Source organism: Plectropomus leopardus, chromosome 9, assembly GCF_026936395.1.
Source record: "Plectropomus leopardus strain MGB_pleo_1.0 chromosome 9, ASM2693639v1, whole genome shotgun sequence".
NCBI lineage: Eukaryota > Metazoa > Chordata > Actinopteri > Perciformes > Serranidae > Plectropomus > Plectropomus leopardus.
This window is the reverse complement of record NC_142184.1, coordinates 29,688,658-29,716,419: the sequence shown is the minus strand read 5'-3', so window position 1 is coordinate 29,716,419 and position 27,762 is coordinate 29,688,658. Positions and strand designations below refer to the sequence as shown.

Here is a 27,762-nt window from a genome sequence, read left to right as displayed (position 1 = left end):
AATCTCTTTCATTCATCAACATTGTCCCCAGTGTTTAGTAAACTACATGTAGGCCTAATTCGATCTGTTAACATTTTCTGCACGTAAGATCATAAGGTTCCAGGGTTGCGTGTAATTAAACAAATAGTTAAACTTACACTTTGCAGTAGCTTGGTGGTAGTTAAACTTCATGAATACTTGCATCTTGATTCAGGTAGTCAATTACATTTTTAAAACACTTTTTGTGTAGTTAACTACTGAAACAACAAACATTTGTTTGCCCATAAAAGGAAAGGATTGTTGTTGTTTTTATTATTATTGTTTTGCCATTGTTTCTCTATTGTATTTGAACCCACTTTGATTAATATTAGTCATAAATTGATTATTGCGATTTATTAACAAATGTTTGCATTACATGCACATCTGAAGTTACTTGGGTAACTGAGTAATCCTGATAAATCCACCTGTACTCTAGTTTCAGAGGGCAAGTGTCTGAATAGTGGACATAAATCTACAAAACTAAAGCTGACATTTTTTGTACTAAATAGTGACTTTTTTGTATTATATTTTGATATCACATGTATATGGTCAATTTGATCATTTTACAAAGTAATATAAAGTAGAACTACTTTTTCCTATATAGCCTGAGTGAGCCAAACTATATTTCTCCCTAGGGCATTTTTGCTTGAGTTCAGCTTCTTTCATTGATAGCTTGCAAAACTATGCTTTCAAAGTAGCTCCCCCAGCACTGAATACATTTTATAAATTGGACAAGCCAGAGAACATTTGTTTTAATCTTATTTTTTTAATTATATGATTAGATACACAATAGAAAATCAATACTTCACAAAAATATAATACAAAAAAACGATAAGACATATTAATACATTTCTTTGTAGACAATATATGCTGATGCATAAATAAACTTAAGCAAGACTGTAAACATGCATATATACAATTTATACTTCAAGGCAAACATTCCCACAAAATAACTTCATTGACTTACAAATTTGATTAATAGTTAATTTATGTTTAATGCATATAGTACAGATACACTTGCACTTTTTTAAATGACACTGCAAGACCAGAAAATATTTGCCAAACACATTTGTAAGAATAAGATAGCTTTATTGTGCATTCCACACATTTTGGAGTTTTTGGTTTTTTTTCACAAATCCTTCTTATACACACACACGTATATTGCATGTAAACACATTTTAGAGGTCAAAGTGCACGCTTGCTGCCATCGCAGCACAACTGAGGCAGAGGTGGTTAGTTGGTCGATTGCTTGAGGATACATTGGATTGCAGATGTAGAACAAGCTCACAGCTTCTCCTGTCTGACCAGTTTGTCTGGAAGTTTGTTGCCATCATTAAATCAGGGCGTATGAATTCCTTTTTTTTAAAGTATTTAGTCCCCTTCTTCTGCAGAGTGATGCCTTTTCGCTGTCATTTCCATCCCAGCCTCATAGATAGCCAACTGCAGAGCTGCTCCAGCTGGCAACTCAAGAAAGCCCTCCTCTGAGATATGGTTTACCTTTAAGTAACGGCCCGGCCTGTGTAGAGCCACTCCATGGAGGTGGGAGAAGAGCAGCTGTAAATCTTTTGTCAGCATGTACTGAGATACCAGCCTCAGCTCGGTGGGGATGTCTGTTTCCTCAGAGTACTCAAAAATGGCTGCCATATATTTGGATAAGTCCTGTCCCCTGGCTTTGGTTCGGCCCACCTCCTCTCCGATAAGTTGAATGGCCACGTCAGAGCTGAAGTTGTTGGACCCAAAAACAAGCGCTCTGTCTGCCTCCTCATTTTTGTTGCCAGGCTTAGGTCTGTGGCTGAGGCCCTGAGAACAGATCACTAAGATGAAGTCGCACTCCTGAATCTGCTGGCAGTGCCAGGCCATGCTGCCCTCCTCAGCCACACTCAGAGAGTCCCACAGGTCCAGGCATACCTACATACATACAGAAAAAAAAACACAGTGTCTCAACAAACTGATCTAATTACACATTTACCCCTGCCCCTGTTTAATATTAAAGAATAGAAGAAAAAAAAAGAAATGGACAATATCATCATTAGCTTTGTAAGAATTTACTCAAATAATCAGTTCATTGTTGAGTACAAGTGAACATCTGAGCCAAATTTCAAGAAATTCCCTCAAAGTGTTCTTGAGATATCGAGTTTCCAAGAATGAGAAGTATGCAAGGTCACAGTGACCTTGACCTTTGACGCAAAAATCAATTTAGTTTATACTTGAGTCCAAGTAGACGTTTGTGCCAAATTTGAAGAAATTCCCTCAAAATTTTCTTCAGATATTTTATTCACAAGAATGAAACAAATCAGATCACCATGACCTTGACCTTTGACCACCAAAACACAATCAGTACATCATTAAAACCAAGTGGATGTTTGTGCCACATCTAAAGAAATTCTCTCAAGGTGCTCCGAGGTATCGCATTCAAGAATGTTATAGACGGACAGATGGACAACCTGAAAACATAATGCAATAAAAATACCTGCGTGGCCATGTGCTGTTGTATGAAGGCCCCTAACTGCATGACGGCTTTGACATGTGCAGGGCCATCGTAGCTGCTGTAGCAAATCAGAAGACGAGGAGGGGTCTGCCTGTTTCTTTGCAATGACATCACTTCCTCCTGAGTCCCGCTCTCTTGATGCTGCTTGATAATATCTGGATAGATGAAAAAAAAAAAAATGCTGTGTTCCTCATGATGCTGGTAATGGTTGAGACAGGATAGAGGGAAAGGAATTCTTCTTTCTCAAATGGTGTAAATTTGCACTTGGTTTGTTTTTGCACCTGGTTTCATGTCAGGTTTCTTCATCTGCAGCGTGGTCTTCCTCCTGGTGAGAGCAGCCACTAAGACTACAACTACGGCTACTACTGCCAGGCACAGAGGAAGCATCAAAGCCAACGAGGGAGTGACAGAGCGTGGCGAGGGACTTTCTGAGGGTGAGACAATTGTTAATATACATGACAATTCAGTGTCAATAACATTTTGCTTTCAGGCAGAAAAGCAAAAATGTATTTGTATGCTAAAATGTATTTATCCAAATTTCTGAGCATGACTTTAAAAGATGAAAGACTGATAGAATTGATTAGACATATATAAAATATTGTGTCTGTGTCCAACATATCAATTGTAAATATAGTCCAACAGACAGTTTATATCCACATTTCTAAATGAAAAGCAAGAAGAGGTTTGTGTAGATCAGAAACAACCTCCCCTACCTTTTTGAATGCGCATCACCTTAACGTTGAATGTTTTCCTCACTGCATCCACTTCATTAGCTGCAATCTGTGATAAAAGAAAAGTTGTGCATAAAAATTTATTTCTGACCTTTGAAACTGTACTTTGACAAAACAAATGACGAAGGATTTAGTGGCATCTATCAATAAAGTTTCAGCACTAGGGCTTCTCTTATGTGCTATGATTGACACTAAAGAGCGGAAGCATGATTGGCTCTATCTTGAGTCAGTGTTTGGTTTGTCCATGTTGGGCTACTGTAGAAACAACATGGCAGAGGACACACTCCATATGTAGATACAAAATAGTTCATTATAAGGTAACCAGAACATGATTTTACTAATAAAACCTAGTTATGTATATTACATGCCATTTTTCCCCACAGGTGTCCCTAAAATGCTGCTCACTGGACCTTGGATTAATTCATTTTTTTTTCTTGGTCACAGCCCAGCGCAATTGACCAAACATGAAGCTACATTAGTAACTTTTATAAAAATAAAAAAGAAATATATATGTATGATTTTTTTTGCTGAATATATGATGCTATATATATTTATATTCACACTAAATGAGACAGATAATCATGTCCCTGCTCACCTCCTACCACCTCTAATGCAGATCTTTTTAATGATCTTTCTCTCAGATCATGGTGACAGTTTAAGCAAATAAGACGCAACCGTACTTTCAAAAAAGTTACCAACTGTAGCTTTAAGACCCTTCGCCTATTAAACACAAAGAGTTTTTTGTTTAAAACTGTAGTAATTTTTCATATTATGTAATTGTGTCAAGTAAAGATTCATTCAAATCTATTTTTATTTTACCTCACAGGTGTAATTGGTTCCTTCTTGGAGGTCATTCAGCTGATAGCTGTGGTGAGTTTTGTTTCTGCTGGAATTCTAAGGGAAATAATAAAGTGAATACAATTAGTTTATGTGGTTTCAAATATTTCTACAATACAAATCACAGAAGCAATGTGTTAATGCACATGAAAACAAAACATAAATCTTAGAAGTAGAAGCTGAAACCACTTACAGGTGTGATGTCTGTGTATTTCTTCATGCCGTTTGCATAACACAGTGAGAAATAGTTTTTGATGCCCAGGTTTGGGGGAGCCAAGTTAAAGGTCACGGTGATGGCAGTCCCTTCCTGCTGGACCTCGATATGTTTGGGGTACCAGTCTGCAACCAGACCAGAATATAGGATAAAACTGATCGTAAAGTTTATTTGGGAACTATGAGCATTTCACTTCATTTTGTCTCACCTTTTTTGCACTGCTCGAGACCATTCTTCTCAGCACATGCTGCAAAACCATAATTTGCACATCATTATAGATTCAGCATAGTTTTGGCAATAGTCTTACTGAAAGATACATGAGAAAACGTGTTTAAAGGGCAGACGAGCCTCCCAATGACAGATCATGAGATGTAATAGTAAGCACTGTACAGTATGTGCCCTGTGAATAAGAAGGACAGCCTTACATTTAAAAGTTTACCCTAGAGCCAACATGAACTATGTGAACTCTGATGAAACTGTGTGTGTGTGTGTGTGTGTGTGTGTGTGTGTGTGAGAGAGAGTGTTTGTGCGCCTTATGAGATGATATCTAGTCTAGAGCTTAAGGGGGGTCTTACAGCGCGTGGAGATGATCTTGCTGTGGTAGAACCTCTCCCACTCCTCAGGCACCGGCAGCGCCATGACGGTAACCGCATACTGGGACCCAAGGGAGAGGCCGGGGAATGGGTCCGACTTGTACACCTGCAGAACACAGCGGCAAACATGACCTTGGTTTTCTTTAAACACACTGCTCACTTGTACCTGATAAGATGTGATAAGAGTTTTTGACAAGTGCTTTTTCAATGCTTTAAGAGAACCTCATTAACTTTACTCAAATGGTTTCTCTTTTAGATTTACAGCATATATATTGTCTTCTTAATATCTTTTCACAAAAGTGTTTCTGTGTGTGAATTAAAAAAAAAAAAAAAAATTCTGCCTGTTTTGCAATTTGATCATTTCTTGGTCTCACAAATCATGTTGTTTACTTGGCATATCTTTTAAACCAGGAATGTCCAAAGTCTGGCATGGGGGGCAACTTTTAACACCTCTGGCTTGTTGTTTAGAATATACTATATGTGGCCCACCACACAATATTGGTTAATCAAGTACTATCATTTTGCATTTTTTCTGATGTCAAGACCATAGACTAGTTTGTAGACACAAATCAAATAACAACTACATAATACAAATAATGTGATAAATAGCTGGCCCCCAGGTAATTTCACATTATGTCACCTGGCACCCATTCAAAACACTCCAGCTTTTAAACCAAAGGAAATATTCCTTCAGTAGTAATGCGTTGAACAACTATTTACTTTTAGGCTGTGAACAGCAGCTGTATAGCTTGCTGGGTGGGTTAGTTAGTCGGCCGGTACAGAAAAAAATGATCCCACCATTTGGTGGCCAAAGTTTTTGCCCTAAGAGGCTGAAAATTGTCATATGGAGTTCAAGTGTGTGTGTGAGTGTGTTTTAAAATGTGTGTAGGTGTATGTTTGTGTTCATAAAGCGGTTGTCATAGGGAGGATAATTGGACTCGTGACAAGTGTTTGCAAGGTTGTGTGTGAAGAAATGAAGGCATGGATGTATGCACGTACTATGCTGCAGCTATTGCAAATTTACAAATTCTTTTTGTTGGATTCCTCTTTCTTAAATATTATAAAGATGCAGGTTGGATATGAGACTTGGATATGGTCTGATCTGCCTCCAGGAGCACCAGGGTATTAGTGCAGAGTGGTTGTTGCAGTCTGTGGCCACAAACATGTGGTTGTTTCATTTTGTGCAAATGATGCCTGATTAAGCTCCAAGACCGAAAGAGTGTTTCTCTGTAAGTCCCAACAGTGCTTAAGATGGTAATTATTTCTTTGGTTGTGACATATCTGTCTACCAGGTGTGCCTTAGACATGTTTTTCTGTTGTAAAATCCCTTATAAGTTTATTGTTGGATACTATGTAGATCCAGTAAAAATTCATTTGAGTTTACCATTACATGGAGACCACTTTATGGAAAATGTATGTAGGTAATGGTCTTGAAGACACCATGGTGTCAATGCATTGCAGTTGTTAAAAGTCACTTTGATGGTTAAACTTTTTATTACACACTTCTTTCTCTTCTATGATGACCCCTTATGGCCTTATGGATATAATTAGACATGATGATATGATGTTACCTAGTGATGAGCAAATACTGTGCAACAATCTTTTGCTTTTCTGCAAAGTATGTAATAAAACTTGTCGCCTTGATCCTGTCAGACATAAAATAAATTCATCTACATTTTCAACACTTCCAGCTGCTAGTTATAGAGCATGTGGGATTTTGACCCTGCATCATAAATATTTAGTGTCCATAGTTGAGAATGTATTCTGTGGTGCATGATGTCATACAGGACATGGTACGTAAAGTCCTCCAGGACATTCAAAAGACATAACAAAAGGCTGCATAAATAATAGGCTTCTCTTGACATTTCTTCACGTGTGAAATTTACAGCTTTTGGAAGATCCTATACATAAAATGTACAGATGTTTTCTCTACTGCCATATTATTTTCAGGTTTTTGGGGTGGTGATGCCACTGTGATCTTGCCTAAAATATAGCATCACTGCACAATCAGCAGGTCATAATTTTTAAGTACTAAAGGGTTCTGGTGTGTCTTCACAGGGGCATTTCTTTAGACAGACAGTTTTAGATGTTGTTCTTGATGTAGGAACCACTGGCTGATTTTATTGCTGAACCTCAAAACAATGTATGAATGTTCTTGCAAGAAATAACCGTGAGAACTCTGGGTTTATCACAAGAATTAATGTTGGGTTGTCAAAAACAACATTCTTGACAGAGAGAGGCCAGAGCCCTGCTTACCATTTGAGCATGTGAAGCTGGGAGAGAGAGGTTACGGTGAAAGAGAAAGAGTTGACAGGCAATGGCTGACCCTCCCAAAGCCTGGAGGGACACCTGAAAGCCTCGCAAGAAGGCGATTCCTGCAACAAATTCAAAACAGACGGAGTGAAAGCAGTGTCAGGGACTCAGCAGCAATCCAACATCCAAGTTGCAGGTATCCTCTAATGTCAAAAACTGTGCTGCATGTAGTTCAATCAGTTCACTGTTCAGCACCAGTTCAGGTTTTCACCTGTCAAATTCCCAGTCAGACAGAATGATCAAACAAGGTATCTCTCAGACTTGGAAGCATTCATGCGAAGCAACCCTTTTCACCTTTCAGTAATAATTCACTGTGTGTTACCTGGAATAAATCTTGTTTATGTCAAACGCTGATATGTGAAATTATTTTGGGGAACTTGTGTCTGTCTGACATGATAATTAGTTTCAAAACTGCCTAGAGACTTGAAAACCAACCAGACCACTTTGTGATCTCCACCCATTGTAAAGACATGCTGTGGGTCTGTATAACAACTGTATACAGAAAGTGCCTTTGTCAGTCCATATTAACATACCGTATTGGCTTGGCTTCCAGGAGACAACAACGGTGTCAGATGTGGGGCTTGGCTCATTTACCACCTCAACTTTCACATCATTTGGTGCTTGGACATAGTGTTGACAGATTTTAGGGTCGTCTTCTCCTAGCAACTCAAAACATGGCCAGGGAATACAGCCTGAGGAGAAATGAGAATGTATACAAGGTGTCTCAGGCTACAAATTTTCAGCACATTATGATTCATAGTCAGCATTTAGTAGAGTGTTGCTGGAACGACTCTTAAAACAAGGAAACAAGGAATTAACATTTTTTGCACTCCTGGTTCCCTCGTCTAAATGTCAATGTTTTTTTTTATTTTTTTATTTTGTTTTTGTAATGGGTATTAAGTTAGATACTGTAAATAATGTCTGTGGTTAAGACAAGCTCAAGATTTTCACGTTTTACTTAATTCATCAGTATAAACCCCAATTTTTTAAACATGTCTTAAAATGGCAGTTGCTAACAAGTGGCTAAATGAGAATACAGACTGTCATCATGTTTAACACAGCATTTCAGCCTGGTTAAAGTGACGATGGTAAGTTATGTGACCGTGCAGTAGCCAAGTTATTTTTAGCCTGATGTTAACTTTTTACTTCTGGTGATTGCATTTACGCTTCAGAAAGCATAAAAGTGATGTCCATTTGTGAAGATTATGTTGCAGAGCAAAATATTTAAGTATCATAAACATTTGTTTGCCAAAGATCTGCATTAATCCAAAAGCCAATGGGAAACTATCATTGGCTTTTTGTCTAGCAATTTTGGGGGTATGCGACGTGAAAGAAGAGTAATAAAGAAAGTAATAAAGAAAGAAGAGCCTGCATACTAACAGCTTTGTGAGGCTTTTATTTTCATTTTTTCATTCCCGCAATCACTATGCTAACATGCTACTGTTTAGCTGGAAATATTTACCTTGTTCACTCACATTTATGTGGTGTGTTAGCATGCTAACATTTGCTACTTAGCAGCAAAGTAGGTCTGAGGCTGAAGGGCGTGTCTTTAGTTTTGAAGGTATTTATTAAAAACAAAAAAAAATGAAATAAAATATTGGACTAATTTAAATTTTGACCTTAACTAGCGTGCTAGCATAGATAAATGAAAGGTCTGGGGATCACCAGAGTTACAATTATTATTTCTATTCATCGCTATGAGATTTAATCACAGTACGGTAACATCTCAGAAAATGTCACGGTTCACAGTATCATGCTATTACAGAATTATTCCTCCTCTTATTCTTATTCTTCTTATTCTTATTCTTATTCTTATTCTTATTATTGTTATTATTATTATTATTATTATTATTATTATTATTATTATTGTTATTATTATTATTATTATTATTATTATTATTATAACCAGTCAGAATGACCCTTAAAGGATTGAACATAGAAGGGTTAGTTTTGGTTTAACAAATGTTTCATCACTACAATTAAGACTTGAAACCATTTTTTATTGGAAATTTGTGAGTTATTTTGAAAATAACTAAAATAAAAGTGAGATTCCCCATTTTCAATATCCTAATTGTACACTGTATAATTGTCAACTCTCATATACCTTTAAACCGGTATTTCCCTGCAACCCTGAAGTTTGAACCAGTTTTTTTTTTCATAATTCTGACATTTGTTGAGATCTTTTTGGTTTGACAAGCCAAATAACGGAGATTGCCACCCAATGGGCTGCACCGCTTCATTTGCCAAAAATAGTTGTGAAGTTTGTTCATGTTAATCCAGTTGGACGAAATACTGCCAAACGTTATGTCAATAAAAACTATTAGCAATGTTGCCAGACTCAACAAATTAGACAAATATTAGACGTGAGATTACCAGTGTTTTCTTTTTCCCCATCTGTCAATACATGTTTTTAGTAATGCTCAGTACTTTTGTCATTTGTTTATTACAACCTCAGTGATGACAACTGGTCACACCCTTTTCGTATTTGCGAGACTAGCCTGTGGTCAAATCCTAATATGAAGTGCAAACAATGTAACGTCTGCACATAATGATGCTGTCAAGTGTAGCTTCAGGTTAAGGACATGCTGGATGAAGACGCTAAAGATGCAATATCTCACTGCAGCCAAAATAAATTTGCACCATCAGGGTAAAACTGCATTTAATACTGTAACAAAGTTTAAGAGGAATGTATATCTATATTAAGGAGGCTGTGATCTATAGTGCAGCTTGTCTGAATCAGACTTACTTCCAAATGCGTGGATGGAGTTAAAACCCAGAGCCCTCTTGACATCATCTCTGGTTATTCTGCAGTATTCACATCCAGGTCTACCCTGCGGATTTGAAATCAATAAATTCAGCACTATCATATGCACTTTTTTCCTATGTATGCATACTGAATCTTGTCACATTCATTTCAGGTGAACAACCTTTATTAAATAATAAATAAAAGTAAAAAATAAATAAAAATGTAGGCTACAAAACCGGAATGTAGAAAGGACAGTTAAAAAATAACAACAATGTAATGGATGCACAGAACAACAGATATGTTCACACAGTTTTACACATGAACAAACACAATTTGATTTTCTGTAGACCTACGTTGAAAATCACATTAGATTGTCCATGGTCCGTGCTCAGCTGCCAAGAATGAGGAGGACTGGATCAGAGGCAAGAATGTGAAAGGTCACACTCTGCTTACCCAAGTGGGAAATTAGGAATTGGCAGTGGAAACGAAGACATGAGCAAAACAAAAAGCAATATTAAAAATGCGAATGGGAATGTGAGTAACATCATTTAAATAAAAAAAAAATGTTTTATTGAGGTGTTAATGGTCATTTTGCAGGCTGTAGTTTGTGGTGTTGTTGAACAGTTTTGTTATTATTGCCTCCCTGCATTGGCTCCATGTTAGCTACAGAGTATGTCCTGTCTCCACATCTGCGACAGAGACCTGAAATCCTCTAACAAGGCTCCCATCTGTTAAAGATCCATGATGAAGTGCTCTGGCAGCATGTTTTCATCAATAGCTGCCTCAAAACAATGGAATTTCCTTCATCTTGTAGTACATTTTTCCCATTTCTGTTAACTTTTTTTTGAGTCAACCTAAAATCCACTTTTACTCTTTAATTCCTTACCTGTGCCTGTACTAAAGGTGCCAGTGAGCTATAATAGAAGTGCTTGTCCAATATGAAAACCTACAACTCCACAATTTTGTTTGTTGGAGGGGTGGTGTATTTTTCTAATGCTTTTGAAACTAATCTGACAACCATGCCGACTTCATGCAACAATTGGGCATGTGTGATGAGGTGAAAAAGTGAGCAGGTTTTTTTTTTTATTATTTACCAACTATTTTTGTGACTTTTTATATATAGGTGACAACCAAGGTTTTTCACCAGCTTTTTGGCTGTTATTAGACAAAAACACTTTTGTCTCATGGCATTTAAGTATGGCAGAGTATTTATCTTTAGTATCGTGATATATTTCCAAGTCAAACAGGATGGCCAGTGGGACATTTAACTCCATGGATGGATGGCTAATTTTTTTGAACTCCTGCCAAATGACTTGTCTAACAGGATTTGATCTATTTGGCCCAATAAGATTTTGAAGGTCTGGAAGAACTGCATGATTAAATCACTTTATCCCCATTAAAGTCAATAAAGAACTCATCCGGGATTAATAAGCCGCTCAGCCAGTGAGAGTCTGTAGTGTGTTTGCCATATGGGCCCCAAGATTTGGAAGATCAGGATAAATTCACACCCAGAAAGTCGAGCTTTTTTGGCTCCGTGTGCCACTGAGCACTTTACAGCCCCATAAATGATGACGTCAGCAGCTTCACTATTATTATTCCACCAATCATTAATTTGTTTGTCAAATTAAATCATACAAAGTACAACTTCAGTGAAATGCGGTCCCATCAGCTCCTTGACCTTGTGTGCTGAATTTAGTTCTTTTTTTCTATTTTAACATTATAGGCTGCTGCTTTATAATTATCCATGTTTCCAGACTACCTAAAGTTTGGTTGTTCACGGCATCAAGAACTGTTCTCGTAATCCATGATTTCTGGTTGTGGAATGATTTAATTTTAAAAACTACTAAAAATAAGGGATTACCTTATTTTCCAGTAGAGTCGTGTACATGGCTATGCAGGAAACGAGAAAGCCTTTCTGTTTTTTGTCTTTAACTGGTGTATCATATTTTGTTTCATGAATGCGTCATAAAACAAGTTAGTAAACAGCAGAAAGCAGCATGGAGGCCAGTGAAAATGTTTAGGTGTTTAATTATTTTTACATCTGTTACTTATTCAGTGACTCTTTCAAACTAGGTGACTGATTTTGAACAATGTTAAAGCGCTGCTTGGATGAAGATGGAGGGTATTTGTGGCATCACGTCATTGCAAAATTAGCACGTCCATTCTAGGCCCTGAGGAAGTGTGCCAGACTTTGAAGCCAAGTTCACATGGTGGCTAAAATGTGTAATTACAACTTCAGGGTCCATCATTTGGGCACCAAAAGCCTTTTTTCATTGGCCTAAACTGGAAATGAGACATCTGCAAATCAGTGGGTATTTGACATGTTTTTCTATCTGAATTTGATTCATTAAGTCTGATAACAATCAGCCAATCAGAGCTGGAGCTGATAATACCCTTGTTTACTGCTGAGTCATTTGTCCCTGCTGTGAATGCTTATTGTAATCTTTCCCATTAAATACAAACACCAGATGTTGGTGGGTGGTTTCTGTCCAGTGGGAATGAGGCTCAGGAGAAATGTCCTAAATAGTGAGCCAATATTAAACAAAAACGGTTCTTTGATTATGGGGAACAACAAACAATAGTAATGATTCATAGTAGAAAGTATCACGTGTTACTTTCTGTGTTGAAACAATGTCTAGAGTTCTGAACCAGTTGAAACAAAGCATACTTAAGCATTCTTATCACTAGGATTTAGAACTATCAGAATGTGAGTCAAACTGATCATGTCGAAACAGTACTTCTAGTAAATACTAGATGTTTACTTCAGAGTAAATATTAATACCAGTTCCGAGGTACACATACATACATGGCGACTGCCCTGCCCGGCAGTTGGGAGACCACAACTCGACAAACAGGTGGGGAAAATTAGAGAGGAGGAAATAATGCCATAGGCAAGAGAGAGAGAGAAAGAGTGTGTGGCGGTTCACACAATTAAACTGTCAGGTTGGGTAATGGCCATCAGAAAGTCTCTGTAGCCTAAATATTTACTTGCACGCAGGTTGAGAACACAATCGACATTCTTAGCATGCATGGCACAAAGGAGACGTCCTCAGCTGACGCACTCACAATTGTTAGGTGGACTTTTCAGTCCACAAATAGGACACAATGAGGCATAAATAAAGGTAAAAGCATGATCCTCCATTTTCATTCTGATCTAGAAAAACTGAAAATGAAAGCATGATCCACCCTTTTCAATCTGATCTAGAAAAACTGAAAATGAAAGCATGATCCACCCTTTTCAATCTGATCTAGAAAAACTGAAAATGAAAGCATGATCCACCATTTTCAATCTGATCTAGAAAAACTGAAAATGATACAACAAATTACTTAAGTCAACACCTGCAAAATAATTTTTAAATATAAAATTCTGCATCCACGCTCCCAGAGAAATTTGATACAGAACGAAGGAAGTTCAGATAACAGTGTGTCAGTCAAAGAGGATGCTGTGTAACTTACACTACCATTAGTTCAGCTTATGTTGACAACTACTCATTCTCCTTTGGTCAACTCACTCTTTATGAACAACTTTGGGCCAAAGGCTGAAAACAGTGTAACAAGGCCTAAACCTACAATAGTATCCCCCTTGCCTGGGGCTATCTATTTGAGACCCTATTTACAATATTTCTTACATTTCACAGAGAAATGAAGCAGGACAGTCCAAGCCAGAACATGTTAAGAACTGGGGCATTTTGTCTGATTTTCAGTAATTTCAGCAGGTATTCAGCAAGAACAGAGAGAGGCTAAGAGATGCAGTATTTATAATTCTAACCAAGCACAGAAAAACTACACAAATAACCTTGCACCTGAGAAAAGATGTATAGACATCCAGGAAAAGTGGACAGGGAAGGAGATGACATTCAGCCTTTCATAAACTGAATTGAAATTGGTAGTTTTTATAAAACTTAATTAAAAGCTATAACTAAAATGAACCCATATATAATTGCAATTTCATTTTTTTATTTTTAATATATATTTTTTCTAGAATCAAAAACGTTTTTATTTTATTTTATTTTATTTAAAGAATTACAGACCCTAAACCTTTTTACTTGGGGCCACTCAATAAAAGTTTTCTTCTTGCTATGTGACCTGTTCAACCATTTTTTCCATCTCAGATTGTTAACTCTTCTAATCTACTACTATCTAAAATGTAAGGGGCTTTACCAAAAACTATCCATGTATTCAAGAGTAAAATCACTGATACATAAATTAAATAAAAGCTAAAAAAAAGTGCAGCAGAAATATTTTTCTTCTTCACTCCAATTTTGTTCACTTGTGGGCCTTCAGAATTATCTTGCAACCCTAAGAGGGGCCCCAACCACTGCTTTTGGTTTTGACCAAGTTACCCAGAGTCATTTTTGTTCTTCAGTCTCTCCTCCTTTTATTTGTAAATGTACGTAAAAAAAAAAAATCTGACAATTCACATAAATGAAGGCTGAATGAACATTGAAAAAAGGTGCATCTGTTCATAGTCAGGTTTAGTTTTAAGACAACCGCATACTATGAATTATGAATTGTTTTCAGGTCTCTGGATACAATTTATATCCCTATAGCTTGCCAAAACTTATCGCTTAGGGAGAAGGAACAATCAGAGGCTCCTGTTGTTGGAATTACAGGACACGCTTGATGGATACAAACCAATTATATCAAGTCATGCGTATCCCTCAAGACAAAAGATAACAGCCAGTAAAAATATACACTGGCCGATGAGACTGTAAATGAATCTTATGTCTGTACAGTTTCATAAATGTTCTAGAATGTTCTATTTCAACCTTGAACACAAACATTTGTTGCCAGAGCAGAAGAGCAGCTCCTCCGCTGTTCACAGCAGCCAAAAGACACATTGTCAACAAACGGAGCAGGATGAGAAGCAACATGTTTAACAGCAGAGCAAACCTCAACAGGAGTCTGTGTCAGGTCGGATGTCATGTTTTAGTTATTTGACATTGAATCCTCCTGGATTAAAGACCCCAAAATGACAAATTAAAGTAGCTGCAACACAAGACGAGCCTGCTTTTATGTCAAAAGAAAACATAGACTTGTGTAAATACACAAAAGGTCGGAAGTCCGGTTTACCTGTCGTATACAGTCCAGGCTGCAGTCCTGAGGAGTGATGACAGCCGCTGTGACATCATCCTGAGCCCAGAGCGGCTGACTAAGAGCCAGGAGCTGGTACAAAACAAGAGCTGCCTTCCACATGCTGCTACAGCCAGTATGACATGCTCAAACTGTGAGCTGTGATCAACCCACCCAAACACACTCAGTGGACTATGCGACTAAAAGAAACAACCATTCGGTGCGTAAAGTGAATCCAAAGTGTCCTCTGTGGTGCGTGAGAGTGAGTGACAGTAACAAGGGAGGAGGGAGAAACACGAGGAGGGGAGTGGTGCCTTAAGGCTACGGGTTGGAGGTGCAGCCAGCTTGCTCACGGTACATGTTTTAACAGTTACGCTGCCACACTAGTTCATTTTCTTAGCTTACATTTAGCAGCCACAGCCAAGTAAAGCCTGTTCATACTGTGCATAAACACGCAGGAATGATGAACATCTCTGCAACAAAAGGCAAAAACATCCAAGTGTTGGTGCCACAAATTAACCCAGTGAGTCATAACCAGGTTCATTTTTATTAAACATAGATGCTACAATGTGTTTGTGAGCTATAAACAAATGGTTGTGGGGCTGTTTTCACAGGAAACATTGCATTGGCAATTCAAATACATTTAGGGAGACTAGTATTTCAGATACCAAGTATGAACCAACAGTTTATCAAATCTTGATAAAGCACTGATGATTAAAAAAACAAAAACAAAAAAAAAACTTTGAATGGAGGAATCCAGAAACTAGAAGACAGCTGTTTCACCGGATCTGAAAGACAAACAAACACAGTATGAAATTACTCCAAAAAGATAAAATAAAACTTTAAATCCACATAATAATAAATATTACTAATTCATTAACTTAAAATAAGTTGGGAGAAAAAAAAAAAGCTTTTTTTTATCTGTGTTCCTGGAACATTCTGAAAAATGATCTCAAGCTTCAATAAATGGTGATCTTGAATGAGTTTAATATAGGGCTAATAATTAATCGATTGATAATCCATATTTAAGAATTTAACTGAACACGTGAAATTTAGTGTTGTGAGCTTTGATTGAGGAAAAAAAAAACATTTGGTTTTGTCTGAAATAATAAATACGTTTTTATGTGTTCTTTTTTTTTTTTTTTCAAATAACGATTAATCGGTTGTTAATTTTACCAATAACTGATTAAGGAAAGCGTTTGCAAATTGCAACTCTAGTTTAAAAATCTAATCTAATCTCAAAATCTATGTACTTTGGCATGGTCTCCCTTGCAAATGTGATGTTTGATCTCAATAGGATAAACCTGTTAAATAAAGGCTAAATAAAAAAAAATAATGATGTGGATGGAGCAATGGTATTGCGTAGCATGACCATGCAAGAAAAAGTTGGCAGCTGCACCATGCTGGGAGGTTTCTATTCAAGGAACTATAATACACACACAGTGATATAATACAACACACACAGAGGCCACGCAATCCTTAACGTTCATACTTTAAATACTTTCTTTCGAACACGATCACAGGTTTTGAGCGTAGATTTGTTCCAAGTTGCACATTTCTTTTGAGGTTATGTCCACAAAGATACAATCAACAGCTGAGACAGCTTTTAATTTCCCTTCCAGTGTTACTCTTTAAAGATTACGAAGAATTGCACGAGCAGATTTGTTCTGAACAAGAGGCAGTCTCCAGGGCTGAAAACTGAGGCCAAAAAGTTTCAAAAACCGTAGTTCTTTAATGGCCACTTGAGGCCGGCTCCAAGAGTGAGTCAATCTTCATAGACCTCCATGTTAGAATGCCCAGCTCTACAGCCGAAATAAACACGTCTACAGCCTGGTACAAAAAACAGTTTTGATCTTTATAGATTATTTCCTTGTTTTTGTCAACTGTACGGGGGGTGAATGTTTATATAACTCACCTGTTAACATATAATAAAGGCTTGCAGGTATGGATACTTAAGGTAGTAGCCACAGACAGACTCACCGTGTATTTGTCCCATTTCTTCTCAGGATCGTACGGCTCCCAGCGACTCGCGGGGAAGATGTGCTTGTTTTTCTCATACCAGCTCCTCAACACCACTTTACCTGCATGAGACTTTAGGCAAAAAAAAGCACAACTGAGTTAACTTTGATGTGACTTTGAAATGAGAGTTACAGGGAAATTACAATCGCTTTTCAAGTCGAGATGTATGAAGAATGACCTAAGCATCAAGATAACCTAGAAAAGATGTGTCATGTGGATAGTGAATTACAGTGTCCTTTGCTTAGTTAACTTCATAGTTTGTACCTCTGAAAATGACATTGAAAAAAAAAATCTTAGATCATTAAGAATAAGTGCAGCAGCCCATTGTGGAATTTTTTTAAAGAAATAGCCAAATTGATTGATCCCAGAAATCTATCCAATAAAATAAAACACAGTTTTCTTGTGCTGCTCTCATAAGTATTGTTTTGATTTATTTTAAAAGCGTGGGAAAAAAGACAATTAGCAGCTTGACAAGGAAAGCCCCACAAAATGCAAATTTATATATATATATATATATATATATATATATATATATATATATATATATATATATATATATATATATATATGTAATAGGCTAGGAAAAATGACCAGATCTGTATTAAATTCTTATCATAATTACTATTTTTTAACTTATGTTACAATTTGTTTTTATTTTAAGCGCCTTTTCCCAAGTACTTTTCTTGTTTGATTTCCATTTACTTTTTTACTAATTTTTGGATCATTTCATCTCAAGTTTCTCATTAAACTCTTTCCCATGTTTTTGAAAGAAATCAAGCCCAAAATTTTCTCAGGTTTCAAAGGGTTAACTCATAGATGTTTATGTTTAAACCCTAGCTTGTCTTCATATTTATGATGATTTTTTTTAAAAATTGTATTGGCTGATTTTTTTAGACAATCTATTGAGCATTTATAGGTCATTTTTTCAGTGGTTCATGTCTACCAAAGAAATCTGTTCATTTCCTCTTGAAATGTATCCTTTTTAAAATAAAATGATCACCTCGTCCTTCTCAACAGTGGCGTCGTTCACCAGTCGAATATCATCATGGACGTCGAAGCTGAAAAGAGGACCTGTAAAAAAAAAAAGTTAACTATGTGAAAAGGCATAAAAACAGAACTTCATATTGTTCCATGTATTGCACAGAAACAAATACTTTTTTAGTACATAAAAACAAATCAAGGTATGAATGGGCTGAAAGCTGTTGGTGTTCACTTACCAGATTTGCCTCTGGCTTTGGTCACTATGAAGTCATAAAAACTGTGATGCTAAATGAGACAAAATGATTAAGAATGATGAGGTTCAAGGAGTGAAAAAGTGCCGCCGTTGTGCTACATGGCATCCTGAAATCCTATTTCCTAATATATCCTCATATATTTGCAATAATAAACATTTTCAAAGAGCTCTTTTTCCCCCTGGTAGCTATCCCCAGTTATCATCAGCGAAAGTTGTTTGCAGTTAGAAGAAATGGCAGATGGTTGAATAATCAAATTAACTGTGGGAAACAAAATGCAGTGTGTCCTGTTTTGTTGGCAGGTACAAAGCTCTGAGGAAAACTGAGAGCGATCCAGTTTTCTTCACAGTGCCAACAACAATACCACTTGAGAGAAACACGGAGGAGGGAGTTGAAACATTGTCTGTTTCTACTTTAAGAAAGTCTCCTGAAAACGACACAAGCTTTATATCTACATATAATTATACATATTATATTCTGTGTCTGCTTACCCTTTGGTTCAATGTGCATGCAGTGATTACCGGGGCAAAATCAGGGTGGCATACATGGCATAAATAGTGCATTGTATTTCGTTATTTTGTTTAGCAGCTGCTTCTGAGCACCATGTTTTTTTAATCAGTCACAATGAATTATAATTATTAATAATTTGATCAGTTTGACACTTTTTATAACTTAAATAAATATAAAGTCCATTGGCGTAACTTGAAAGTTATTCTAGGAGTGTGAAGACAGACTCATATCAGAGGTGATGAATCTGCTGCAGCACTTGATGGGAAACTAACCAAATCAAAACAGAGCAAAGCAACGGTTGAGCTGCGGTTTTTTATGGGTGTGTCGCTACTTACATGTGGAATTATCAGATCCTCTTTGATGTACATCAGCTGCTCTACACCAGCAGACCTGCACAGAGATGATATTCAGTCCGAATAAAAAGGATTTTTAACATGTAAGGAAAATGTATTTATATTATATATTGTATTATATATTATATTATATATATTGTCTTGGAGTGTGTTTCTAGCTGAGTTAGTTCTATCATATGTGTCTGTCTCTGATTTACGTTTTAATTTTGTTCAAAAAGAGATTTGGAATTGTCGGCTGCGTCTCAGGGTCCAGAAAAACAGACTGTGAGACTGTGATCTAAAGTTTAAAAAAAGATAGCAAGTGGACATTTTAGGGGACATTATTTTGTTATACACACTGTTCCGAAGTTTGAGTCTTCAATAGTCAAAGCTAGACACATTTACAGAACATCTATTACATTTAAGCCCACAACAAGCTCACAAAATGCTGATTAAACCTATCGCTAAGGGGGCAGCTGTATTTATTTTGCAATATGCAGCACTGTGTGTGTGTGTGTGTGTGTGTGTGAGTTGCTGTGTCTGTGGCTTCTTTTCTGTAAGAGATGCGTTTCATGCCAGCCAGCCAGAGGGAAAGATGAGAGGCATTCTTATTTTTTTTTTTTTCCAATTTTACCTTCAATTTAGTATTGTTTTTGTGTGTCTTTTTCTGTTCGGCAGTATTTTTTGTAAAAAAAAAAAAAAAAATGCTTCATCTGTAATCAGATTCAGACAACATGATGAATCCCCGAAGGGCAATTCAGCCAAACAGTCAAACACTCACATAAAATAGTACAAACACAATCAGCAGCAGCATTCAAACACTGCCAAAGATAAATACATGAACCATGCTGTTCCCCAACTCAGCAGCATTCATGACACGGTCAGACTGACTAATAATCCCCATGGCCTTCTGGAACACTGGTTCCTTCCAGAGGGAGCACAAGTCAGTCAGCTGAACACAGATGATCTTGGAGCAGACTATGTATGTGTGTTAACGTGCTATCTATGTGCACAGTATTAAAAAAAAGAAAATGAAGGACGGGGAGAGCATCCAACAGGGCAGCCGCTAGGAGTTAAGCGAAAGCTGCAGTGGAAAATTCTACGAGGCATCCGAAATGAGGAGTGGATGCTCCAGATAAAAAATAAACTTGGCATTAAGAAGAGGGATCAAAGTTAAAAAAAAAAAAAAAAGTCCTGGTCGGGAGTGCTCCTTGGGGCGGGGGAGATGCTATGAGGAGGCATATAAGCAGGCAAAGAAAGTCTTTGTGTCATTAATCTCACTGCTGAAGGGGGTGAGACAAAAATAACACACACACGTCGGCTTTAACAGAAATTTCACATTAGTCTCTTCTGTTTATACCTGCTACGACTGCAGCTACTCACTTCACCTCGTGCTATCATCACGAAAGGTTACAGTGTAACAAACTCTTCTTAATCAAAGTCAATTGTGTCAGTTTGATTGATAGGTGAGTAGTCGAGCTAAGTAGTCTGATAGGTCATACTGTTTTTCTACACTGTCAAACAACAGGAAGGAAATATGACGGGAGGAACGTGACCAGTCATTATAATGGCTTTGATCGACTCATTCAATTCAGTGTTTGTTTTTTTTTTATTGTTATTATTTTTTTTATTTAGTAATGCGTTACGCTACAGAACAGGTCAAGACATGACGAACACAACATTATGTGGAAAACATGATATTACGTGTATACACAAAACAAAAAACAAGCAGGAACCAAGGGTATACTGTCACATGCGATGTTGAGGGTATTGAAAGGCAAAGCGTGCGCACGCACACGTGTGTGTGTGTGTGTGTGTGTGTGTGTGTGTCTCTGTAAATATTAAGTGATTTGGAAGATAACTTGGTGGGGGAAGTGTTAAATCTAGGGAGAGAGTGTAGAGGGGAAATAAGCTCAGTGGGAAAAATTAGGGGAATCTTTTTTTTAAAAAAGTAGTTAGGTAAATATATGATTGGATATCAAAACACTCCGAGAGAGAGAAAAGGAGGAAGAAAGAAAAGAGAAGAGAGAGGAAGAAAAAAAAAAGAAATTCATTGTTAATAGTGAACATTTCACTTCGTCTCTTTGATGTCTCACCTGAGCTCACTGAAGTCCTTTCTGAGGACCTCCAGGGCCCTCTGCAGAAAGTTCTGGATGGTATTTCCCTTCTTCATCTGCAGGTGGAAATACACATAAACACAAACTGAAAACATGAAAAGAATAACCATCACTGTTGAGTATGTTGTTTGCAGGGCTGGAACAAAATATTCGGCTACTCGTTAATTGGGTAGATATTCGGTTTTCAGTTGAGGCATTCAGATATTTTTTTTGGCTGAGGATAAATGCCATTTCAGTGTTTGTGATCCTGCTGCTGTGCCTGTCACACACACAGTGACAGGAATGACCATTTTACCCAACAGTTATTAACAGGTTTATTGACTGAGTCGAGCCATTTCTGTTTCTGGTGTGAGCAGCACCAGAACGCAAACACGCGCCGCAGCTCAACCAGCTGTTTCCTGCAGTGGAGAGCAGGTGAATCACATGAATATCTTTCATAGTGAGGACACCTATTACTTCAGAAGCACAACCGAAGCTCCGATCATTCGCCTTTGATTAATGGCGAAGCTCTGGAGACCAGAAATGGGTATTTGGGACAGTCCTATTCGTTTGACCACTGCAACCATTAGTGTGTGTATCAATACCCTGCACTGAGATTGCATCAAGTTCCGTCACATTTAGAATCTGAAAACAGCATATTTCATTTCATTTATGAGTCAGTGATGCGGTGTCACTGCTTATCATGCTTTACCTTGACTGTCTTACGATGCCCGGAGCCATCCCAGTAGCTGAACGTAATCTCGATCTCCTCACCTGAAGACAAGGACACCCACCATTATTTTGGACTGAGAGGAGTGTGAGAGTTTATGCATGTTTGTGTGTATAGCCGGGAAAAGTCCAAAGTAAGACATTGAGGACAGCTTGCTCGGATATGTGGAAGCACTGCTGAATTTAAGGCGTGTTTGTGTTTGTTTGTGTGTGCAAGTTACTCCGACTCTCACTCTTAATCTTCTCCTGTTTGAGCTCCCACTCCTGCCTGAGTTCCTCTCTGAGACGATTCTCCTCCTCCTGAACACGACATTGAAGATTTTTAGAAGAGAGAGACATAACAAAAGAGACTGGAATCACAACAAACCAGTACATCGCAGTATAAAAATGCGACAACTTTAACACTGTGTCAACTATGAACACATTTACTTACTTGCTAAAACATGGGAGAGGCTTTGTTAATCTAAGCACTTTGTTATGAGATACAATTACACAGAAGTCTGTTTGTTTCTGGAAACATTGTGAAAGTGTATCGGTAATCCTGGCATGTACTTCTTGTCCTAATCCTTGCTTGACTTGTTTGTTTTTCTGCAGCCTGCCAGGTGAAACTGGGCTATAAATCCAACCAGTCCTTGCAGTTTGATTTGCATTGTGATAAGCAACCTGTTACGTATGAAACAAGCAGATTTTTTTTACTTCTGAAAAACAGCCTCCAACAGGTCATTTGCGTTCACCTCTCTGTCTCGATCTGGGAGGAAACTTGTGTCCACGTCTGGATTTTTCCCAAGTTTCTTCTTCTTAACTGGAGAGTCTATGAGACAAACATCAGTTAAACAAACTTCCCAGTAGACTTCAATAAAAACAGCAGAGAAACCACAAGCTACTATTTCATGGCTGCCCGGAGCTGTGACTTTTTGGAGTCTCCGCTGGTACCGATGACAAGACTGCAGGTCCTGCTTGTAAATGCTGTTACCTTTAGACAGAGCCATGCTGGTGGTTTCTCTTTGTTTCTAGTCTGTGTGGTAAGCTCAGTAAGCCTAACAAAAACATCAAAGTATTCCTTTCGGGATTTTCTTTTAAACAATACTTGTACACAACAACTCCCTTTCAATCATCACATTTGACCCACAAGAACTGCAGAGTACTTTACTGCAGAATCTCTGCTCCTTGTCTGTAGTTTCTTGTTTATGGGTGCATAAACAAAGCAAGCTTTAGATTGGACTAAATCAGACAGATTTACGAGAGAAAACGACAGAGGTGGCGCAGCGTGCTGCTGAAACTGATTGTCTGCGTTCCCAATTTGAGTTCTGCTTCAACGTTCTTCCATAAAATACTCACAATCCTCTTCCTCTTCATTTTCCTCCTCCTCTTCTCCTTCATCTTCTGGATTAAATGACAAACTGGCTATCTTCCTCTTCTGTTCCTCCTTTCTCTTCTTCTCTTTTTGCTTCTCAAGCTTGCTACAAACAGAAAAGCACAAATAAGGAAAAATCAAATCAAAGGAATGTGAGCCATACAATCATCATTACATATGGGGCTTTTTTGATGCCCTACTTAAATGTCTTTTTAGTATATGGTACATATGTTCTTGCAGTTGCAGCTGTATTGTTAGTATTAAAATGGAATAAATGCCCAGAAAAAAAAGATTTAGGTTTAACTGTAGGCATCTGGTGACAGGCTGCTTTTGTCATCTTTGCTCCGTTATGCTTCTTGTTACAGGTCGAGTTTGGACGGCAGCCTGAGTTCTCATTCATTACAGTCCTCTGAAAGTAAAAACCCTGAAGACTTGTTTCCTTTGTTGGATACAATCGTTTCCACATGTACGAAAGTATTAATCATATTGTTCCAACTATAGAGGATGAAGTTTGTTTTAACTCACTTTGAATATTGTAAACGATCTGTTACAACTTACAACAGCTGATATTCTGCCATCTGGCCTCATGTATCGGGGAAAACCGAAGAATGGAGAGACGCCACGCAGCTTTCAATACGGTTCATTGTTTTTTTTAAATATATCACTGTAGTTACATCCATCAGTATTAAAATCCTGTAGTGCAACTGAGGACAGTTTGTCTTTCTGAAATTAAGAACATTCTGTAAAAAAAAAATCAGCAATAATAATACCATATGGCTTGCTAGGTTTCAATTATGAAGTCTCAGGCAACATGGAAACAGAAAAAGACGCAAAGAATATTCTTGGAACACATTCAGTTTCCTTCGCGGTCACATAGGACCTTACATGAAAAGCTCAGCTATTTGTTAGAATGACCTGATCATCAACCCCATTAGAAAGGTGACCAAAAATAGCGACCTGTTTTCGCCTTTTTTTAAATAATGAACTTCTCTCCCCAGCTCTTTTTTTTCATTCTTGACACAATAAATTCTGTCACATATCATGTAAAAAATCACGTGCAACTCTATGAATGTCACTGAGGACACAGCGTGTAACAAGTCTGCTGTTATCCTTACATTTGTACAATATTGTGTCTCCTCATCCTCTCTCTGACAGCCGACTTTTCATCCTGTCTCTCAGTGTGGCCATTCAGCAACACTACTGATTACCAACGTGGTTAGACAACATGCCGGCTGAAACAGTAACAATCAAGTCTACCCTGACCCCTAATCTGCTGCAGAAACAGGCTTTCCACCACATGTTGGCACCTGGCTGCTCTGATTCAGCCACAGGATGTTAGTGAGGTCCAACACTGATGCTGGGTCAGTGATAAGACCTGGCTGATAGTTTGTGCCCTGAGTTCACCCAGAAGTTGTTGGATGCAGCTGAGGTCAGAGCTGTGTGCAGGCCAGTCAAGTTCCTCAACACACAACTGCTAAAAAAAACCGTTATGGGGCCATCTTTGTGCACTGGGGCCTTCAGGTTCAGACAGGAAATAGTCAAGTTGTTGTCACATAAGTTGGAGGCACAGTGCTGACTAAAACACTGGTCTCTGTGCTCTCTGGCTTGTAAGGCCTTGAAGGAAAACTTTGGTATTTTCAAACGTGGACTCCAATCACTCGTGTTTTTGTGTCAAAGTAAGTAATGGAGCCAGCAATTTGTGAAGCTGCTGCAGGTTTGAGAGAGACGGTTGTAGCCAACAGCTGCAAAACAGGCTGCAATGTAACCATCCTGTTGTGCACACTCAATTTACATCCATCAAAGTGCTTGTTTTCTCCAGTGAAAGGCTCAGATTATTATTCTAAGTGTCTAACAACTACACAGAAAGGATCTCTACAGAGAAACTAAATGTTTTTCATTACCTCACCCCGCTTGAGCAGGTCTGTTTGTTAGTGTGTGTCCTGTTCCTGAAAATGTGCTGACTCTTCCACAACATCAGCTACGTAATGAGACACGACACTAAAAATCTCTTAGATAGCACTGAGCTTCACTTTCTGTACTCTAACACAACAAACTTCCCAGCACTCCTCTGGGTGTCATTGGATGCTGTAGCATTAAGATGTCCCTTAAAGGGGCCGTGCATGAACCATGAAAAAGCCCCAGTACAAAAGTGCTCAGAAGGACAGCCCTGTCCACAAAGTTACGGCAATATTATAAATCTGGTTTTAAGCCCGGTATACAATGTGGGATTCTGGGCTGTCTGAGATGAAAGATGACCATCGTGAAAGAAACGTGACGATAATTTTTTGGTTGTGGCTCTAAAATGGTGGTCCTACGTCACACAGTGAGAGAGGTTCAAGATTGGCTGTTGTCATGTGATCAAAGACAACCTGGGATAAAATCCTGACAGTGTCAGAAATTTGGGATGACCATCTCACTGTGTTACTGCTGTTACAGCCTACATCTACTAACCAGCCAACAGAAATGCAGCATGAAATGACGTAATGAAACGACACTGCTAAATGCTAGTTGGATGCTAATACTATGAGCTAAAGATTGTTGCAAAATTGGCATGCCAAGTTGGACTCTTTTCCCCGGCCATGACCGCGTCCACATTCTCCAGACTTTTTCTGACACACATAATTGCCGCTATAGCAAGGGCTTGATTTGTTTCTTTACATTTCTGCTCTTACCACTAGAGCTGCGTTGATAGATGGCGAACACCAAGGACGTTTTGTTCTTGCGTACTGACATCGATGGTCCTATGTCGTAGCCTGCGATTCAGTTGCTGATGTAATCACAAAATCTGTATACATCAAACTTGATGTCGTAGCCAAGATTATTAAAATTCATGTCACAGCACGCACTAAACTTATAACATCGCAAAAATCTCTCAGTCTGCAGGAGGCTTAAGAGATAATCTGCAAAAGCTGTGTTGCATTTTAAAGTTTTGTTGCCTTTGTTGTGTCTGATATATTGTGAACTGTTTGGAGCAGTGATCAATACTACTTCCTGTGCACCAAATAATTTTTTTCTTTATGAAAAGTGTTTAGAACTGCTTAAACTTTGAACCCACAGCTGGAGTTCCTTGGACTGCTCCTTCTTGGCCAGCTGTTTCTCTCTCTCCTTCACCAGCGCCTCCTGCTTGGCCTTCATATCATTCAGAGTCACAAGACCTGATCAAGACATAAAAACAAACAAGTCAAAGAAAGATCACACAGATATTTGATCATATTTACGTTGTGTGAACACACATTTATTTAAACATATATTTTATTTTGTATAGCTATGACGCTTTGGGTCACTTTTTAATGTTGTGGGAGTTTTCATGTGGACCAAAAAAGATTCTTACCAACTGTGCTGGACTTGAGCTCCGCCTCTACAGCATCATAGTGAGCTGAGAACTTCTTATCAATGTTGGACTTGACCATGTTGTCCTGAGAGAAAAGACAGACACACAACAGAGAGCAGATATACAGTATATATGAGTGGTTATTCTGATATTTCTGTACAGCATTTTGCGTCACACAGTGATTGTAGAACTGTACTGAAATATTATATGTTTTTTTTTTTCACAGACAGGTCACACTATACGTAATTTGGCTTAAATGTTACGTAGGTAACATTTTAGAAACACTGTAACTGCGTCTCCTTCACTAACCCCGCAGGTCGCTGGCCCTCCACGTTCTTGTTCATAACTAAATTATTTAGGGTCGCATTTTTTGACAAAAGACACGTGGACTATTAATAATATAAAAAGTAAAAGTAGTAGTAGTAAAAAAAAAAAAAACGTTACAAACCTCTGCAATCTTCTGCTTTAGCTGCTCGAGCTGTTCTCTTTCTTTTTCTCGCTTTTTCATCAGCTGCATGGCTCTGCCAGCCTCACTGGCAGCTCCTTTGTACTGCGCCATGTTGCCTTCTTCGCTCTCAGCGCTCGCTTATGAGAAGTTTTAATACACAAATAACCAAAAAGAGAGGATAAATTCAGAAATAAAAAAGAGACTTTTCCAGAACTATACAGACAAACCTCCCCTCACACCACAACAAGAAAAATGGCGACGTCGAAATGCATGCCGGGTAATCCTGAGATATATCTGATGCCTTCAGGTACACCAGAAAACCTCGGAGATATGAGGCCATTCAGCAACGACTGAGCAAAGACTTTAAGAGGGAACATTCCAACGTATTTTGAGAATTAAAAAGTGTTGTCATAAGCACAGTCACGAAGGAAATATGCAATGGAAAGAAAGCCACACAATTTATAGGGGTGCTAACTATAACTATGACAACTAACTATCATTCTCCTTATTGATTATTGATCGATGGATGAGTTAGGGCAATAAAAAACTTTTTTTTTTTTTTTTTTTTTTTTTTTTACAATAAATTGACTAATGTTGGTCTTTCTAATGTTAAAAAAATACAGCAGTAATTTTTCAAAGATCATTTTTCAAGTTAATGTAGCAAATCCTCAAAGGAGAGAAGCCGCAAGCAGCAAACA

At 37.9% G+C, this 27,762-nt stretch overlaps 2 protein-coding genes across 2 annotated transcripts; both read right to left on the bottom strand.

Annotated features, from left to right (window-relative positions):
• Nucleotides 1-1,086: 1,086 nt before the first annotated feature.
• On the bottom strand, nucleotides 1,087-15,360 carry LOC121947296 (interleukin-17 receptor D). The gene is made up of 12 exons (XM_042492278.2): nucleotides 15,014-15,360; nucleotides 9,941-10,025; nucleotides 7,728-7,886; nucleotides 7,138-7,256; nucleotides 4,864-4,987; nucleotides 4,497-4,535; nucleotides 4,268-4,413; nucleotides 4,057-4,131; nucleotides 3,220-3,286; nucleotides 2,788-2,934; nucleotides 2,489-2,661; nucleotides 1,087-1,926 (listed from the first exon to the last, which is right to left on the bottom strand). Exons 1-12 carry the CDS (start codon nucleotides 15,134-15,136, stop codon nucleotides 1,390-1,392), a joined length of 1,794 nt encoding a protein of 597 aa, XP_042348212.2. The 5' UTR covers nucleotides 15,137-15,360; the 3' UTR covers nucleotides 1,087-1,389.
• Nucleotides 15,361-15,541: 181 nt separating this feature from the next.
• Nucleotides 15,542-27,335, bottom strand: fam50a (family with sequence similarity 50 member A). The gene is made up of 13 exons (XM_088082472.1): nucleotides 27,065-27,335; nucleotides 26,617-26,701; nucleotides 26,341-26,440; nucleotides 23,270-23,391; nucleotides 22,666-22,742; nucleotides 22,165-22,231; nucleotides 21,915-21,976; nucleotides 21,203-21,279; nucleotides 19,110-19,164; nucleotides 18,250-18,298; nucleotides 18,033-18,103; nucleotides 16,994-17,104; nucleotides 15,542-15,801 (listed from the first exon to the last, which is right to left on the bottom strand). The coding sequence occupies exons 1-13, from the start codon at nucleotides 27,173-27,175 to the stop codon at nucleotides 15,793-15,795; spliced, it is 996 nt and encodes a 331-aa protein (XP_087938598.1). The 5' UTR covers nucleotides 27,176-27,335; the 3' UTR covers nucleotides 15,542-15,792.
• Between the last annotated feature and the right edge of the window lie 427 nt (nucleotides 27,336-27,762).

Excerpts from the sequence above, each read along its gene's own strand:
- LOC121947296 (XM_042492278.2), bottom strand. The coding sequence starts at position 15,136 with ATGTGGAAGGCAGCTCTTGTTTTGTACCAGCTCCTGGCTCTTAGTCAG. Across the intron at positions 4,132-4,267 it reads AATACACAGACATCACACCT|AATTCCAGCAGAAACAAAAC; the intron begins GTAAGTGGTTTC and ends TATTTCCCTTAG. Across the intron at positions 2,662-2,787 it reads GAAACCTGACATGAAACCAG|ATATTATCAAGCAGCATCAA; the intron begins GTGCAAAAACAA and ends TCATCTATCCAG.
- fam50a (XM_088082472.1), bottom strand. The coding sequence starts at position 27,175 with ATGGCGCAGTACAAAGGAGCTGCCAGTGAGGCTGGCAGAGCCATGCAG. Across the intron at positions 26,441-26,616 it reads GCTCAAGTCCAGCACAGTTG|GTCTTGTGACTCTGAATGAT; the intron begins GTAAGAATCTTT and ends TGTCTTGATCAG. Across the intron at positions 17,105-18,032 it reads CCACTGTTGAGAAGGACGAG|TCTCATGCAGGTAAAGTGGT; the intron begins GTGATCATTTTA and ends TTTTGCCTAAAG.